We start from the raw sequence: 13934 nt of genomic DNA, 5'->3' as shown, positions 1-13934 counted from the left end.
TTTTTTCTTTAACAAACTTTAGTTTCAGACATTGTATTTTAAAAAATCATTTTAATTTCCACACAAGATGACCAATCTGCACAAAATGGAGTGAGTCTACTGATGATTTGCATATTTTTTTTATATACACACAAAATTTACACAAAAACATTCACCCCACCAATCTCCAATTCCTCATATGATGTCAAGTCCATGATGATTCAATTCAAATGAACTCTTATCAACCCCAACACAGAAGACCGGTTCAGAATCTTTCTGCAGCTCTGCTGGCGACCACCCGGATATTTCCGTAGACCTTTGAAGGTGGACTTCCTGTTGTGGATAAAGATTTTATTTATGAATTAAATAGACCACAGAGTGTTTTACATTTTCAAAGTAGCAACACTGAAATGTAAAATAATTCCTACTTACCTAGGATGAGGTTGCATATGGCTGTCCGGGCCATCCTAATATTTTGAAAGGAGCCCAATAAGTGGACTTTGCTGTGGACACAAATCATCACGACAATGATCAACACTACACAAATAACTCCAGAAACAGTGTAACAATTGTGGCTTATTTTTCATCAACTGACGTGTCGGCCAGAACGATGCGAGTCTTGGTAACGTTTTCGATGGTGAATTTGGTTTTTCCTCCTTTGCCTGCGATCCTGCCAATGGCTCGGGACAAATGATCGCCCTTCAGCGGCTTCACTGCAAGAACAGAACCCCCCCACAAAGAATTTGACCTTTCCAATCAGTGGGGTCGACATTGTGAAAGGTTATATTTACCGTCTGTAATGTCGAAGGATTCGAGAAAGAGCTCGTCCAGTCTGACCAGGGCCAAGGCATCCTGGGAAGAGACCACAAACAGATATCCATTTGTAGGAAGTTCTATTGTAAAAAAAAACTGTTTGTAATACACTTACTTCAACTTGGAAGCCCAAAATGAAGGCTTTCACAAAATCTGCCGCTTTGGTGAGTGACGCAATGTCTTGTGTCTCTTTGCAAGTCTGTAAAATATAAACAATAAATCACGACAGTCATTTCCTCCTGGAAATTACTGCAATGTCAGAAACTCACTTTTATCTCCACATTTCGCGTTTTGAGGTTGAATCTGACTTGAAGCTGCAGGTTCTCCACGATGGGAGTGAAGATCTTCAGCCAGTTCTCCTTTAGAGGTGTGTAACGGTGAGCTGGGACAGCCACTTTACGCATCTGATCCGCTCCCTATAAAAATGCAAACGTTTACATTCACACTTATATATTTTAAATAGTTTACACACAATACGATCGTTAATACCCTTAATTTATCTTGAGATATAGGTGGAAACTGTGGCCTCTTGCTTGCTCCTGGACCCTCTGTGTCCATATCAGTTGGCTCGCGTTTCCTCTTTTGGCTCTTTTTAGACTTAACTTTGATAAAACTGTCAGTGTCATCCTGCTTTTCTACCGCCCCAGCTTCCATTGCGTCATTTGTCGCCGGATCCATAGTGAAATTCACGTTTAAAAAGTTCGATTAAATACAAAGTAGGCTAAATCGTGAGCTTGGAGTATGATGATGTCCTCGTGCAACAGGAAAGACCTAAAAGGACAACCTCGATTTCGCCTGAACAAAACAAAAAGTAAAATGTAAATAGGGATTATTTCCATGTCTACCATTACAATAATACCCATGTTAATTTATCATAGGAGGAATGAGCAAGGTTATTTTTTGAAGAATATAGGAAATGTTGATTTGAAACAATAGTGTTTTTTATACAGGCATATCTTTAAACAGTCGTGACGTCTTTCGTTTCAGGCACGTAGCTTCGTTTCTGGAGTTTAAGGAAGGTTCTGGCATCATGTACTAGCTTAATTTTCTCACATTTCAACATCATTTGGCGTTTATTGTGGGCCAAACGATATGTCGACGCCACTTTCGAAGCCCCAAATCATCGCGCACATCCAGAAGAGTTTAAACTACACCGTTTTTGACTGCAAATGGATCCCGTGCAGTTCCAAGTTCGTGTGTCTCGGGAACTTCCCGAGAGGAACGGGAGTCATTCAAATGTACGAAATGCAGCACGGAGAGGCTCAACTCATCAAAGAGGTAAACATTGTCATATATATATATTTTTAAACATTCGTGAGATAACTCACGGTTCAAGGACTTTTGGGGAAAAGGTTTTTTTTTTGTTGGTGCCTCGTCTCCATAGCAACGGGAGACCTTCAAACCCATCAGGGGGCAAATTTTCAAAACAAATCACACACACAGATGAAGATGCCATAAATGAGACCTTTAGTTCTTAAGATTGTCTCCTTTGTGTTCCAGGTAGAGAAAGCCAAGCCTATAAAGTGCGGCACATTCGGGGCTTCATCTCTTAGCCAAAGACATTTAGCAACTGGGGACTTTGACGGAAATCTCAACATATGGTAATCTCTAAGTATGTGCAGACGGAGGCCTTTAATTTTGCTTTCTAAAGTGGCTAACGCAGCAATTCTACAGGAATCTGGAGGAACCCAACATCCCGGTGTACTCGGTGAAGGCCCACAAGGAGATTGTCAACTGCATCGATGCCGTTGGCGGCCTCAATATCGGCGACGGTGCGCCAGAAATTGTGACTGGAAGCAGAGATGGTACATTTTTGTTTTACTGCAATTCTGATTTTGGCCACTCTATTTTATTTAAAAAAACAATATTGCAAACAGTCTTCTTTTAACAATATATATTCCTCATTTACAGGTACAGTGAAAGTGTGGGACCCTCGGCAGCGTGACTCGCCCGTGGCCAACATGCAGCCCGTAGAAGGGGACACCAAGCGAGACTGCTGGACGGTTGCTTTTGGTTCGTTGCATCGCCATGGCAACTCGTTCTTTTACCAGTTCATTTTCAAGACATTTTTTTATTTCTTACATTATTCCTCACCTGAGGATATGATTCATACGCCCTTCTGAATTGTGCTCACAGGCCACGCCTTCAACGATCAGGACCGCTGCGTGTGCGCCGGCTACGACAACGGCGACATCAAACTATTTGATCTGCGTAACATGTCGCTACGCTGGGAGACCAACATTAAGAACGGGGTGAGGACCAGACACATGTGGAAAATCCTGAGTATTAATCACTGATCATTTTATCCTTGAATTATTTGCAGATTTTTGCTATCGGTAGCAGGGCTTCTACGAATAGCCGCTCATTTTTCCTCTTATTTTTCACCAGGTGTGCTCCGTGGAGTTCGACAGGAAGGACATAAACATGAACAAGATGGTGGCCACCTCGTTGGAGGGGAAATTCCACGTGTTTGACTTGCGGACTCAGCACCGCACCAAGGGTTTCGCCTCCATTTCCGAGAAGGTAGTATTTATGTTTTTTTTTTTTTCCATTTGTGAGCTTCCAAGGGATATGTGGGGAGCATTTTCACAGCTGCAAGTGTTTGTGTCTTCCTCTGCGGTTTGTTGCCGCCATGATTGACAGCAGGCGATGTTTGCTAGCGTTAGAAGAATCTAGTTTTAATTGAATTAATTTGATCCTCTTTTAATATTGATTTTTTAGGCTCATAAATCAACCATCTGGCAGGTGAGACATTTACCTCAGAACCGAGAAATCTTCCTCACAGCTGGCGGCTCAGGCAACCTTCATTTGTGGAAATAGTGAGTCAGAATTTTCAAATGTATTTATTTATCCTAGAAACCTTCCCACCAAGCGTCTTCTTCTAAGTCAGGCTTTTTAAAATAAATCCCCCCTTTCTCAACTAGCGAGTATCCCGCTCAGCGCAGCAAGAAGGATTCGGACGGCACCAGCGTGGGCGTGGCTGGCTCGGTCAGCCTGCTTCAGAACGTCACGCTGTCCACGCAGCCCATCGCCAGCCTGGATTGGAGCCCCGACAAGCTGGGCCTGTGTGTCTGCTCCGGCTTCGACCAGACGGTGCGCGTGCTCATCGTCACCAAACTCACCACCGTGTGAAAACAAAGTCACTGGGAAGTCAAACTGGAACTTTTTCAATGGGATGTGGCTTTTTACTTGTTGAAAAATAACCACAATGTTGCCTCTAAAGTAAAAAATCCTGTTATTAGGATGTATGAAAAAAATAACATGGTATGGTTGTTTGTCCAAATATTTGTGTGAAGAATTTTGTTTTTTACAATTAAAATGCTTTTAAGTTCGGAAAACTGTTGAAACTGCTTATTGAGTGCATTTGTAATTCTTTTTGGTATTACACTGCCACCTGGTGCCCAAAATATACAGGCCAGGCAATGTCTGGCTTGAATGGTTAATAGCATTTTAATTAATTTAAGGCCAATTTACCTGGATTGAGCCAGTCCACCCGGTACCAAATGGAAAGTCCCTCAAAAAAGTAAAACACATCTCGGTCTCTATTGAAAGTCCCACCCTTGTATGGTTCTTTTGAAGGAAGGGTTGACTTTGAAATGAAGAAGCTAAAAGGTCAAAGCTGGCAATTTGATCTTTTCTTCCTGACCTTTTGCTTCATTTGTCCTCCTGTGGTCCCCTACTGTCACATCCTTCACTGGATGTGACAGTATAGCTTGCACGTAAATGCTGTGAGGCTTAAAGTATAAAAAGACCCAAATATATGATGTGAAAGCTCTAATTTAATCACAAAACGGTGTGAAAACGTTTATATTCAACTAACTTGAGCGAGCACACAGTGAGTACGTCATTGCGCTCATTCTCAAACGGTGTGGTACTGCTCTCTTGTGGAGACAGTAAGTAACTCCACCATGTTGTTTGGAAAAGACAAAAACGACGTAGTGCCTTTTTCTCGACATCTTGGAATTATTTTATAATTATTAACAATTATTTATAATTTTTCCTTTTAGAGTTCGATTAGTAATTTAAAAAGGTAAGTGAACAAACTGGTTCGCTACTACATACAGTATTAGATAAATGACTAACAGTGCACACTCCAATAGATAGAGGGCGCTGTAGAGTAGTCACATCCGTTTATCTTACGTCACATCCGTTTACTTAACGTCACATCCGGGTTTGACCATCGTGGCGAATGAAGAAGCGCTAAAATTAGCATCCTACAGGTAAATATCAACAGTTTTTCATTTTTTTCGTTCATTTAAGGCTTGCGGGATTTTACCATCAATATATTGGTTATTCCACAGAACCATGGCGGCATACGGTAAGACGGACGACTATCCTTACGAGATAGACGAGCAGCTTAAAGGTTTCGAATCGTCGGTGGCCTCTGTCAAAAAAATGTTGGGCACGCTCATGTCGAAGCCCAGAAATGAACTGGATCAAAAGGTATGTTATGTTCATACTTTGCTTAAATTGAAGTAGAATTGGCGCTTATGTGGAAATTAAAAATATTATTCTGTCGATAGTTGGATCCTTTAGACCGTGCCAAACTGGATCTGATGTCTACGTACACACTCAATTCTTTATTCTGGAGTAAGTAAATACTCTCTTTTCTCCAGTCGTTTCTTTTAAGTGAGTTTTTCTTAAAAATACCTTTTACCATCTTTTACAGTGTATTTGGTAACACAAGGTATCAACCCAAGAGAACATGGCATCAAACAAGAACTGGTATGTACATCTTTGGTCTTTTTGCCACCATTGCTACATTTAGTCACTATCTGTATCAGGAGTGTGTACATTATCACTTAAACATTACATTGTAATACTTGCCTTCACAATTCAATATAAATTTTGTATCTTGCCTCTACAATTCCATGTCAATTCAACAAATCCTCTGAATGATTTAATTCGGAGGATTAGTTGAATTGACCTGGCCAGCGTTGACTGGTTTATATGTGATTTGCATTTGCACTGCAGAGACATTTAACCGGGATTTTAAAATATATATATATAACACAAAAGCAAGCTGAAGCGAGCTTTATCTACTTTTAAAACTGATGCTTGGGGACATGCCAGCGAAATGCCACCAAATTCTGGCAAACCAGCTGTTTAATAAGCGAGTACGCATATTCGAACCGAGATACGCAATACCAACTTGAAAACACGCTGGAAGTCGCCGTCCCGAAGTCGTACGCTGATTTGAAGACGACGATTTTTGTGTCGTCGGAAACGGCAAGAAGAATGCCTCCTTCATGTGATGGTTGGACTTCCAGAGCGACTGACCGCTACGTAACTATCACTTCTCATATTGTTGAGAGTAAAGATTTTTTTTTTTTTTTTTTTTTAACTTTAGTACCCCATGTTCAAATTATTTTTTTTAAGCTTTTTTAAATTTTTTACATGTTTTAGTACTAAAATGTAACGTAACATGCCACATATGGTTTCATGGGAGGATTTAATATTAGTGGATATTATAATTGTTCTTTGTAAATATTTTGACTTGCAGAATAAATCTCTAAGTATTTGATTTAATATAGAATTAAATTGTAATTTGAAGAATAGATATGGACAATGTCCATCACTAGTGCGTTTGTGTGCCTATCAGGAGCGAATAAAGACTTATATGAGCAGAGTGAAAGCCATCACGGACAAAAAGAAGGCAGCTCGTCTGGATAAAGGTGCCGCCGGACGCTTTATGAGGAACGCCCTCTTTGATCCGGAGGCAAAGCCATCCAAAAAAAAAGCAGCGGACAGCAAAACACCTGACGCGCAGCCAGCAAAGCGGACAAAGAAAAAGTGAGGATGTTTTAGAATGATGCAGAGCTGATCCAACATATTTTGGACTCATGATGTCTGACAAAATGTCGGACTGTATTATAAGCATCGTGAAAATTTAATTGATTTTTTTTATGATAGTTCTGCAACTTTTAAGAGCAAAGTGATTCTGTGAATCCAGTTAGTATTACATTTTTTGTTGTTTTTTGCATTACTGTGTGTTGCTTCAAGGAATGAAACTTGAAATAAACACCTGCATTCATGATGGAAATCTTTGTGGTGTATTAAAAGTACACTTTTATTTGTTTAATGAAAATTCAGTCATCCTGTATAGGTCGTTTCTAAACATTTATTTTACATTTATTCATCCTCAGAGGTGATTCAGTGTACACTCCAATTCAGTATAATAGGCAATACAATATTTAAATGCATAATATAAATATTCATGAATTCCCTTCTCGATTTAACAACGTAAACATTTCTGTCAAACTCTTGTGATGTAGAAAGCAAAATATTAGAAACAACTCAATATAATGTGACCAGAATAATCTTGTTTTATCAAAACCAAGCAAGAATGTTTTATTTTTTTTTGTGTAATAGTTTTTGATAGGCCGCTTGTGTTTTCTTTAGTGATTTGGTGTTGTTTGTAAATCAAGCAGAACATTGCTCCCTGAAAGTGGCTCTCATGGTAACAATTAGGATGTGCCCTGGAGGGGCGTCAAAAAACTTGTGATTAGAAAATAGCCCAATACAGTGTAGCCATAATGAGACTTCCCTATATAATAACCTCTGTCACTTTTAATAAACACACATGCCCTTTGTGTAATTCACTCTCGGAGAGTCCAGATCTTTATCTTAATGCGCCTGCCACTCTTGTGGGTCCTTCTAATCAAGGCCGCGGCGGTTTTTCAATCTGGGGAATTTATCGTTTCATTCTTCTCAGCAATTCTAAACGTTCCTGCGGCAACGTTTGCCTGCTCTTCCTTTCTTTGTGACTTTTAGTTGTTCCCCACGCCGCTCAAAGACGTGTCAGATTTTGGCATGTGGTCTTGGTGGAAAATTTTTTATGATCGTTTTTCGCGTTGAATGATCGTACGCCTTCAGGAGGTGAAATTTGAAGAACAGATGCTAATCTTAATAGTATTAATAGCTATCTCAAATATGTTATAGAAGGACTAAAAAAAAATGATTGGTGCAAATAGGTGAGTTTGTCACGGTGACTTTGCGAATCAAACTGAGATTTCCCTTTATTTAAAATTGTAAATTTCCGAGGCGTGAAACTACCGGACGAGGCGTCAAAGCAGGCAACGCAAAGCACATGTGTACGATCCGAGCAGCTGCTTGGAATGTGCGGAAAACGGAGGTGGGGAATGGATTAGATTTGCCTCGGTCGTCTTCGGGACAGCGTTGTTTTTGAGGAGCGCGCGTGCACCGGGGCGGATGAGAGCGCAGCTGTTTGGATATAAATTTTGCCGAGGAATGCCTCGACTTGGAGGCTAAAAGAGTGTGACCGCCGAAGAAAAATGGCCGCCGGGGGCCCTCTTCAATGTGTGTGTGTGCTCGTGTCTATCTGTCTATATGTATCTCTCTTTTCTCACTCCCCGTCTCTTATCTCGGTTGCATTTTAGTTCCCTTTCGAGTAAAGCAAACACACAGTTTCCTAAAAATAAAATAAAACAAAATAAAAGGTTTATTGCGCATCAATAAGCCCTCTCATCCCCCCGGTTCGCCTTCCTCCAGGCAGCCCGCAGGCCTCGATGATGCGGGAGGCACCTAACGGCAGTGCCGGGTACCATAAAGCCGCGGCGGGCTTCGGTTTTTACGAGCGTGCTGTGAATGATGGAGCCTGAGAGAGTAAAAAAAAAAGACCATTCTTATCCTCCACAAAATACAATATAGAGGAACATCCTCGTATTATTTCTGATTTATTGCCTGCGTGGTGGTTTTTACATTAGCCCGGCGTATTGACAGCACATTTCCGTGGTATACAAGCAAGCCACATTTCCATTGTGTTTGTTGCTTCGAAATAATCACTTTCTGTCCACCGAAGAGAAGAAACGTGCAGGAATTTGGCAAGTCTTTCCGAGGAGCGTTGAAAGATATCTCCCAGGAATGCACAGCAGTTCAGGATAAGAACCTGATGTTAAAACCAGCCATTCCCTCCACGATACAATTTGAAATTAACAATATAGTTTATTGGAACTATTTAGATTACATTTGCTTGATCTGTTTTTTTACCTTTTTGTGAAAAGTTACATACCTGCAGTGTTCATCTTGGATAACAGGCATGCAGTTGCATCAAACAGCCTTTAGGGGGCAGTCCAACACAACTGACCACTTGCTGCTGGGTTTTTGAGTGACACTTGGGGTTTGGGACTTGGACTGCATTCCCTCTTATGACAGTGGAGAAGATCAACACTCCACAACGTGCGTGTTGTGTCATGTTTGCGGGTGCATGTGATGGATGATTGATGTAGACTGCGTGGAGTTATACGTAGGAGAAGCACTTATTTTTTTTCTGTCTTGAGGACTACTCTGTCCTTACAATATAGTAGAAAGCGACTCTTCAAAAGTGGTCATTATGGACCTTCCATGGCGGGTAAACACTGGCTGCCATAAAAAGACGACAGCTTCTCGAGTTTAAAGCAACATCGTTCATCACCCTGCCAGACACTGCAGGTGTGACCCGATTCCTGCAGCCTGGTCCATACAACTGCACTTTAGAAGGTCAGAATAAGTATCGGATCTAAGACCGCTCTCAGGCGTTTACCAATCAAAGCAGGTCTGGGCACTTTGGGGATATTCAATTGTCACAGTTTATCCCTGGAACAAATTATTTCTATATCTGTTATTCCTCATGGGAATTCATTTTTTTTTTAAATGTGTGTTTTACTCAAGGACACCTTGTTAGCGGTGGTTAATGATGAATGAATGACTAATACATTTGTAATCCCGGAGCTAAAATATAAGTAATAGCGTGGGCTCGTTATCTTATGTTTGGTTTAATTAACATGCACCTAGGCTCGGGGCCCCTCTGGGTCAAGGGGAACGAGGCGCCAATCGTTCAAACGCCATCGACTAAAATGTGGTCAACGATTCAACATGGTGCTAAAGCGTCATCACGGTGGACAGGTATGAGGAAACCAGGATCTCACTTTAATCTCAAATTAGGATCGTTGTAGGCTGTTGGTTCTCTCAAAAGTTTAATTTCTGCTAATAATCCCTCAAAAAGCCCCAAACAATATAAAATTCAATGAAATGAAATATAAACAAACACTGCATTAGATAACATCAACAACATAAATAAATTAAAAAAAAATCCAAAATAGTAGCAGTAGTAAGAATATTTTTAAAAATAATGACCGGGAATCAATCAATGCAATAAAAGATGTATGAATAATAAATTATTGACATCCAAAATGCTTCATATAAATTAAATGATAGTGAATAGAAAAATATTCCGAGGCAGTATTAACACAGCAAATAAATAAATAGACATCTGGCAGAAAAGAACAGTAAACAAAAACTAATGTTAGAAACTGTAAACAGCAAAAATCCATAAAATCTATTAAAATAATACAGATACCATACAGTAATATAAAAAAATAAAAACTAAGTAAATCACAATAAACTATGCAAATTTTTTTATACAAATTTAACAGTATAAATGTAAATCATGGCGTGTTTAAGAGTACAACACAACAGCGGAATAATATAAAATCAAATAAAAAAACGGAGGACTGGCAGAAAATTGAATAATCCAAATAACCCAAACAAATTTACGGTGTCGAGAGTGAAAACAAACAAGTCCAGAATTGACTACGAAGCGGCAGTGCAAAGCGTGAGGTCCAGACCCCGATGAAGTAGCTCTCTGTGAAAACACAAAGCTAATTGTTGAGAAAACAAAGCCAGAGAACCGCAAGTGATGTGCCGTCGGCTGCGTAATTGCGTGTGAGATGTTTGAGATGAAAACACTGGCTGTTATTCCTCCGCTCCCAACCAACATCTGCTGCCGGCAATGCCTCGTTAGGGACGCCGTCTGATCCGGGGAACCTTGTTGTTCTCCATTTTTGAGCGAACCCATCGCAACGAGTAACTCATCTTCTTGTGAGGCCCGCAGCCGGAAAGCCACAAAATGGCCCCCTCGGTGTGTTTGAAGAGCCACCGACTGTTTTCTGAATTGCTCACTTTCATGCAAGATTAACTTGCGGGCGTTTTTTTGGGTTGCATTTTGCATGTTCCCCGAGTGCTTTCTCAGCTTCTGCTATCAAAGCCATCGGTGGTGGCCTACTGAGAGATACGCCGCTGAGTGTATTATACTTAACAATCTGGCCAGGCGGTAAGGAAATTGGATAATCCCCAGCAACACGCCGCTCGCTTTGGTGGAGGGACAAGCTGTTTCTTTGCTTTCTAGCAAAGTGACTGAGTTGGAGATGAACGATATGGTCTCGAATTCCTATCACGCGATGAATCGAATTACGATACGAAATTAGGTGTAAACGCTCTCATGTTTTTGTCAACGGATTAGAAGTGGGATTTTGAATCAGGGTCTCTGGTCTAGGTCAAGGTTTCAATTTAAGACTATAGAAATTTAAGTTATCTTGGAGTTCAAACTAAGGTTAAGTTCATGTTTCATGAGTTAAAATTTCAAGTTTGAAGAAAGACATTGTGGAAAATTAATTAAAGGTTATATATATTAATTTATTTTATATATATTATACATATTTCATCTATATATACAGATATTTTTAAATTTTTGAAGAAAAAAGTTTGAAGATAGACATAGTGGAAAATTAAAGGTTATATATATATTATATTATTTTATATATATTATATATATTTTCTCTATATATACATATATATTTAATTTTTTTTATGGAATTAAATCATCTGTAATATTTCCATACACATTCAAAATGTCACTTGTGTGTGTCCAGTGATGTGAATTTCCACACCCATGGAGATCTTTAAACACATTTTTGGGCCAGCTTGCTAATATGGCAACCATTGCTGATAATGATATAATTACAGACATTTTCATATTTACGGGAACAGTGGGGAGATATGTAAAAACAACTCATGTTGGCTCGGTGTGTTTTTGCAGACGTTTTGTCTTCTTTTGACTCTCAGTCTCGAGATAATTGAACATTTATGCTCTGTCTATTTGGAATGCATTTAAGTTTGTATTTATAGACAACGGTAGTCGTGAGGCTTTAAGGGAAAAGAGTGCCAGACCACCCAAACATACATGTGCATCCTCTTCTCAAAAGCTGTGCTGATTTCAAATCTGAAGCTCCGCAACGCCGACGTGATGGAAAATAGTTTGTAATATTCACATATTGCGCGTGCCAAAGTGAAATATAGGTCATTACTAACAGAGAAAGTCATTTTATATTAAGTGTGTATGCGGAGCCATTAAATGGTCACCATTGAGTGTCATTGTCCTTTTTTTTATTTTTTTTTTTTTGGAGGGCTGCATATGGGCTAATTACAGCAGTTGTTTATTCAGACATAAACGACGGCCTTCTGGTGCGGCTTTAATGTCAAACCGACACAGAATGTGTACGCGTGCGTGTCTTTCTGCAACTTTATCATTTAGCGGCAGTGAGTTGTGTGTGTGTGTGTAATTTGAAACAGCCAAGTTGAATTTGTGTATTTGTGTGTCTGCGTCATGCTAAATGTGTAACAGACTGGCGATGCCCTCATGACAAACAGTCGTAACCATCTGAACCGACCCCCTGGAGAGTGAGCTAATATGCTGTCATACCGGGGTGTGTGTTTGTGTGTGTTAGAGAGAAAGGTCATTCAGTTGGAATACACATTTTAAAATGAATTAAAAGTCACAGAAAAAGGAAAAAGGCAGGTATAGTTAGTAATTCCATCCTGGTTTCCGATTAGGGCTCCCGAGCAGGTTTAAGGTTTCCAACTAAGTTTAGGTTTTCAAAAGTTCCAATCGGGATTTTAAGCTTAAATTAAAAGCCAGGGTGAATTAATGTAACGTAACAGATTTAACATTCCACAAATTATACTACCACATGTATACTGCGCGTGTATATGTACGTACTGTGTATATAGTTTGTATATACTGTTTGCATGAAATACACATACACATTGACGTGATTATATTAATGTTGATGCGGGAGTCGAAGCTTCTCGCCGTGCACTAACAAACGTAAACACCAAAATTGGCCACATGCACAGCTGGCCGCTTTCCACACGTATGTAAATATGTGCGTTGCTTACACATGCATGCTTGCTCCCCACCCTCAGGCGTGAACGCTACAGCACACACACACATGCAAACTCAAAACTCACACAGTAAACTATACGCTTATGCGGGCATTTTCAAGAAGGGAAACAAGTGGCTCGCTGGGGCTCTAAAAGCCACCTGGGAGCTCATTATTTATAATAAGCCTGCATTGTAAACATAGAAGGTGTAAATAAAGTTTGTTTCGATGAAGCGGATTGTGGAGAGCATCACTTGAACGTTCTTCAACGTAGGAAAAGCTCAGGGTAGTAGGAAAGTCGTAATTAAGGATGTATGGTGAAGCGATATATGTTGACTTTTTTTTAATTTTTGTCATTTTGCAGCCTTTTGAGCAAAGATTTATTTGCACTCCAAAGTGACCAATGTGTCGTTTAAAATCTGCCTAGCAACCAGATAAATCTGAGCCATCCATGTTGTTTGTACGATGCACCGCATAATATATGTTATTTTCTTTTTTGCCCTTCCCCAGTTATACTCTCAGAATTTTCACTCAGTGTGTGTGGGTCTGCCCACATCATCTGTGTGTAATTTCTCTAGACCTCAGCTCGTTTTCAGTGTTTATTTGAACAAGGCACCGATTTATAAGGCGTACAGCAACAAAAATGCTTTTTGACGGCACATAATCACTTAAAGCCACGTTGTGTGTAACAGTGAGCTCAATCGCCTGTTCGTTGTTTTATTTTTAGCTTTAAAGTGAATAAGAAAACCTTCGAAAAAATACTGGCTTGCAAAGGGAGGGGTGATTTGAAAGAATTTTAAAAATAAATAAATACTGCAATGTGAAAGTATAGTACGGCCACGTTGGTCCAACCCTGTGCAGGAATGTCACTTTCCAGTCAAGTCAATTAGCTTAGGGCATAATTGAAAGAACAACTGGCTGTATTCCAAAAGGAAAAACAAGATCAATTTCATGAAACCAAATGTTAATGCTAGGAAACAAGACTCCATTTGGTGCTCAGCCCCGGTTTGAGTTAAAATGGACGTAGCTGTCACATCAACTCACTACCAAGCACGGCGTACTTTTCACAACGCTGCAGAGCGATCATATCCGAATGTACTATTAGTACGCTAACCGATGTTACACCTCTGACCATTCACAATT

General features: G+C 39.9%; 3 protein-coding genes across 4 annotated transcripts; 2 read left to right on the top strand and 1 right to left on the bottom strand.

The window, feature by feature from the left end:
- Window positions 1-103: 103 nt before the first annotated feature.
- Window positions 104-1578, bottom strand: pno1 (partner of NOB1 homolog). Its single transcript, XM_088385106.1, has 7 exons — window positions 1282-1578; window positions 1062-1208; window positions 908-991; window positions 771-831; window positions 575-692; window positions 412-482; window positions 104-312 (listed from the first exon to the last, which is right to left on the bottom strand). Exons 1-7 carry the CDS (start codon window positions 1468-1470, stop codon window positions 245-247), a joined length of 738 nt encoding a protein of 245 aa, XP_088241232.1. The 5' UTR covers window positions 1471-1578; the 3' UTR covers window positions 104-244.
- A 201-nt stretch (window positions 1579-1779) lies between these two features.
- dnaaf10 (dynein axonemal assembly factor 10) lies at window positions 1780-4130 on the top strand. The gene is made up of 8 exons (XM_088385105.1): window positions 1780-2070; window positions 2293-2393; window positions 2467-2597; window positions 2704-2805; window positions 2929-3044; window positions 3181-3315; window positions 3514-3611; window positions 3717-4130. The coding sequence occupies exons 1-8, from the start codon at window positions 1885-1887 to the stop codon at window positions 3922-3924; spliced, it is 1077 nt and encodes a 358-aa protein (XP_088241231.1). The 5' UTR covers window positions 1780-1884; the 3' UTR covers window positions 3925-4130.
- A 761-nt stretch (window positions 4131-4891) lies between these two features.
- c1d (C1D nuclear receptor corepressor) lies at window positions 4892-6835 on the top strand. 2 transcript variants are annotated; one of them, XM_088384904.1, is made up of 5 exons: window positions 4892-5012; window positions 5094-5235; window positions 5316-5382; window positions 5462-5517; window positions 6395-6835. In XM_088384904.1, the coding sequence occupies exons 2-5, from the start codon at window positions 5098-5100 to the stop codon at window positions 6587-6589; spliced, it is 456 nt and encodes a 151-aa protein (XP_088241030.1). In that variant the 5' UTR covers window positions 4892-5012; window positions 5094-5097; the 3' UTR covers window positions 6590-6835. The 2 variants fall into 2 exon arrangements, with proteins under 2 accessions (XP_088241030.1, XP_088241031.1); XM_088384905.1 differs by having other exon boundaries at window positions 4933-5012; window positions 5083-5235.
- Window positions 6836-13934: the final 7099 nt, after the last annotated feature.

This window comes from Syngnathus floridae, chromosome 9 (assembly GCF_059516105.1).
Source record: "Syngnathus floridae isolate MCC-2025c chromosome 9, RoL_Sflo_1.0, whole genome shotgun sequence".
Lineage (NCBI taxonomy): Eukaryota > Metazoa > Chordata > Actinopteri > Syngnathiformes > Syngnathidae > Syngnathus > Syngnathus floridae.
Note: the sequence above shows the minus strand (reverse complement) of the source record. Positions and strands in the feature narration are given on the sequence as shown.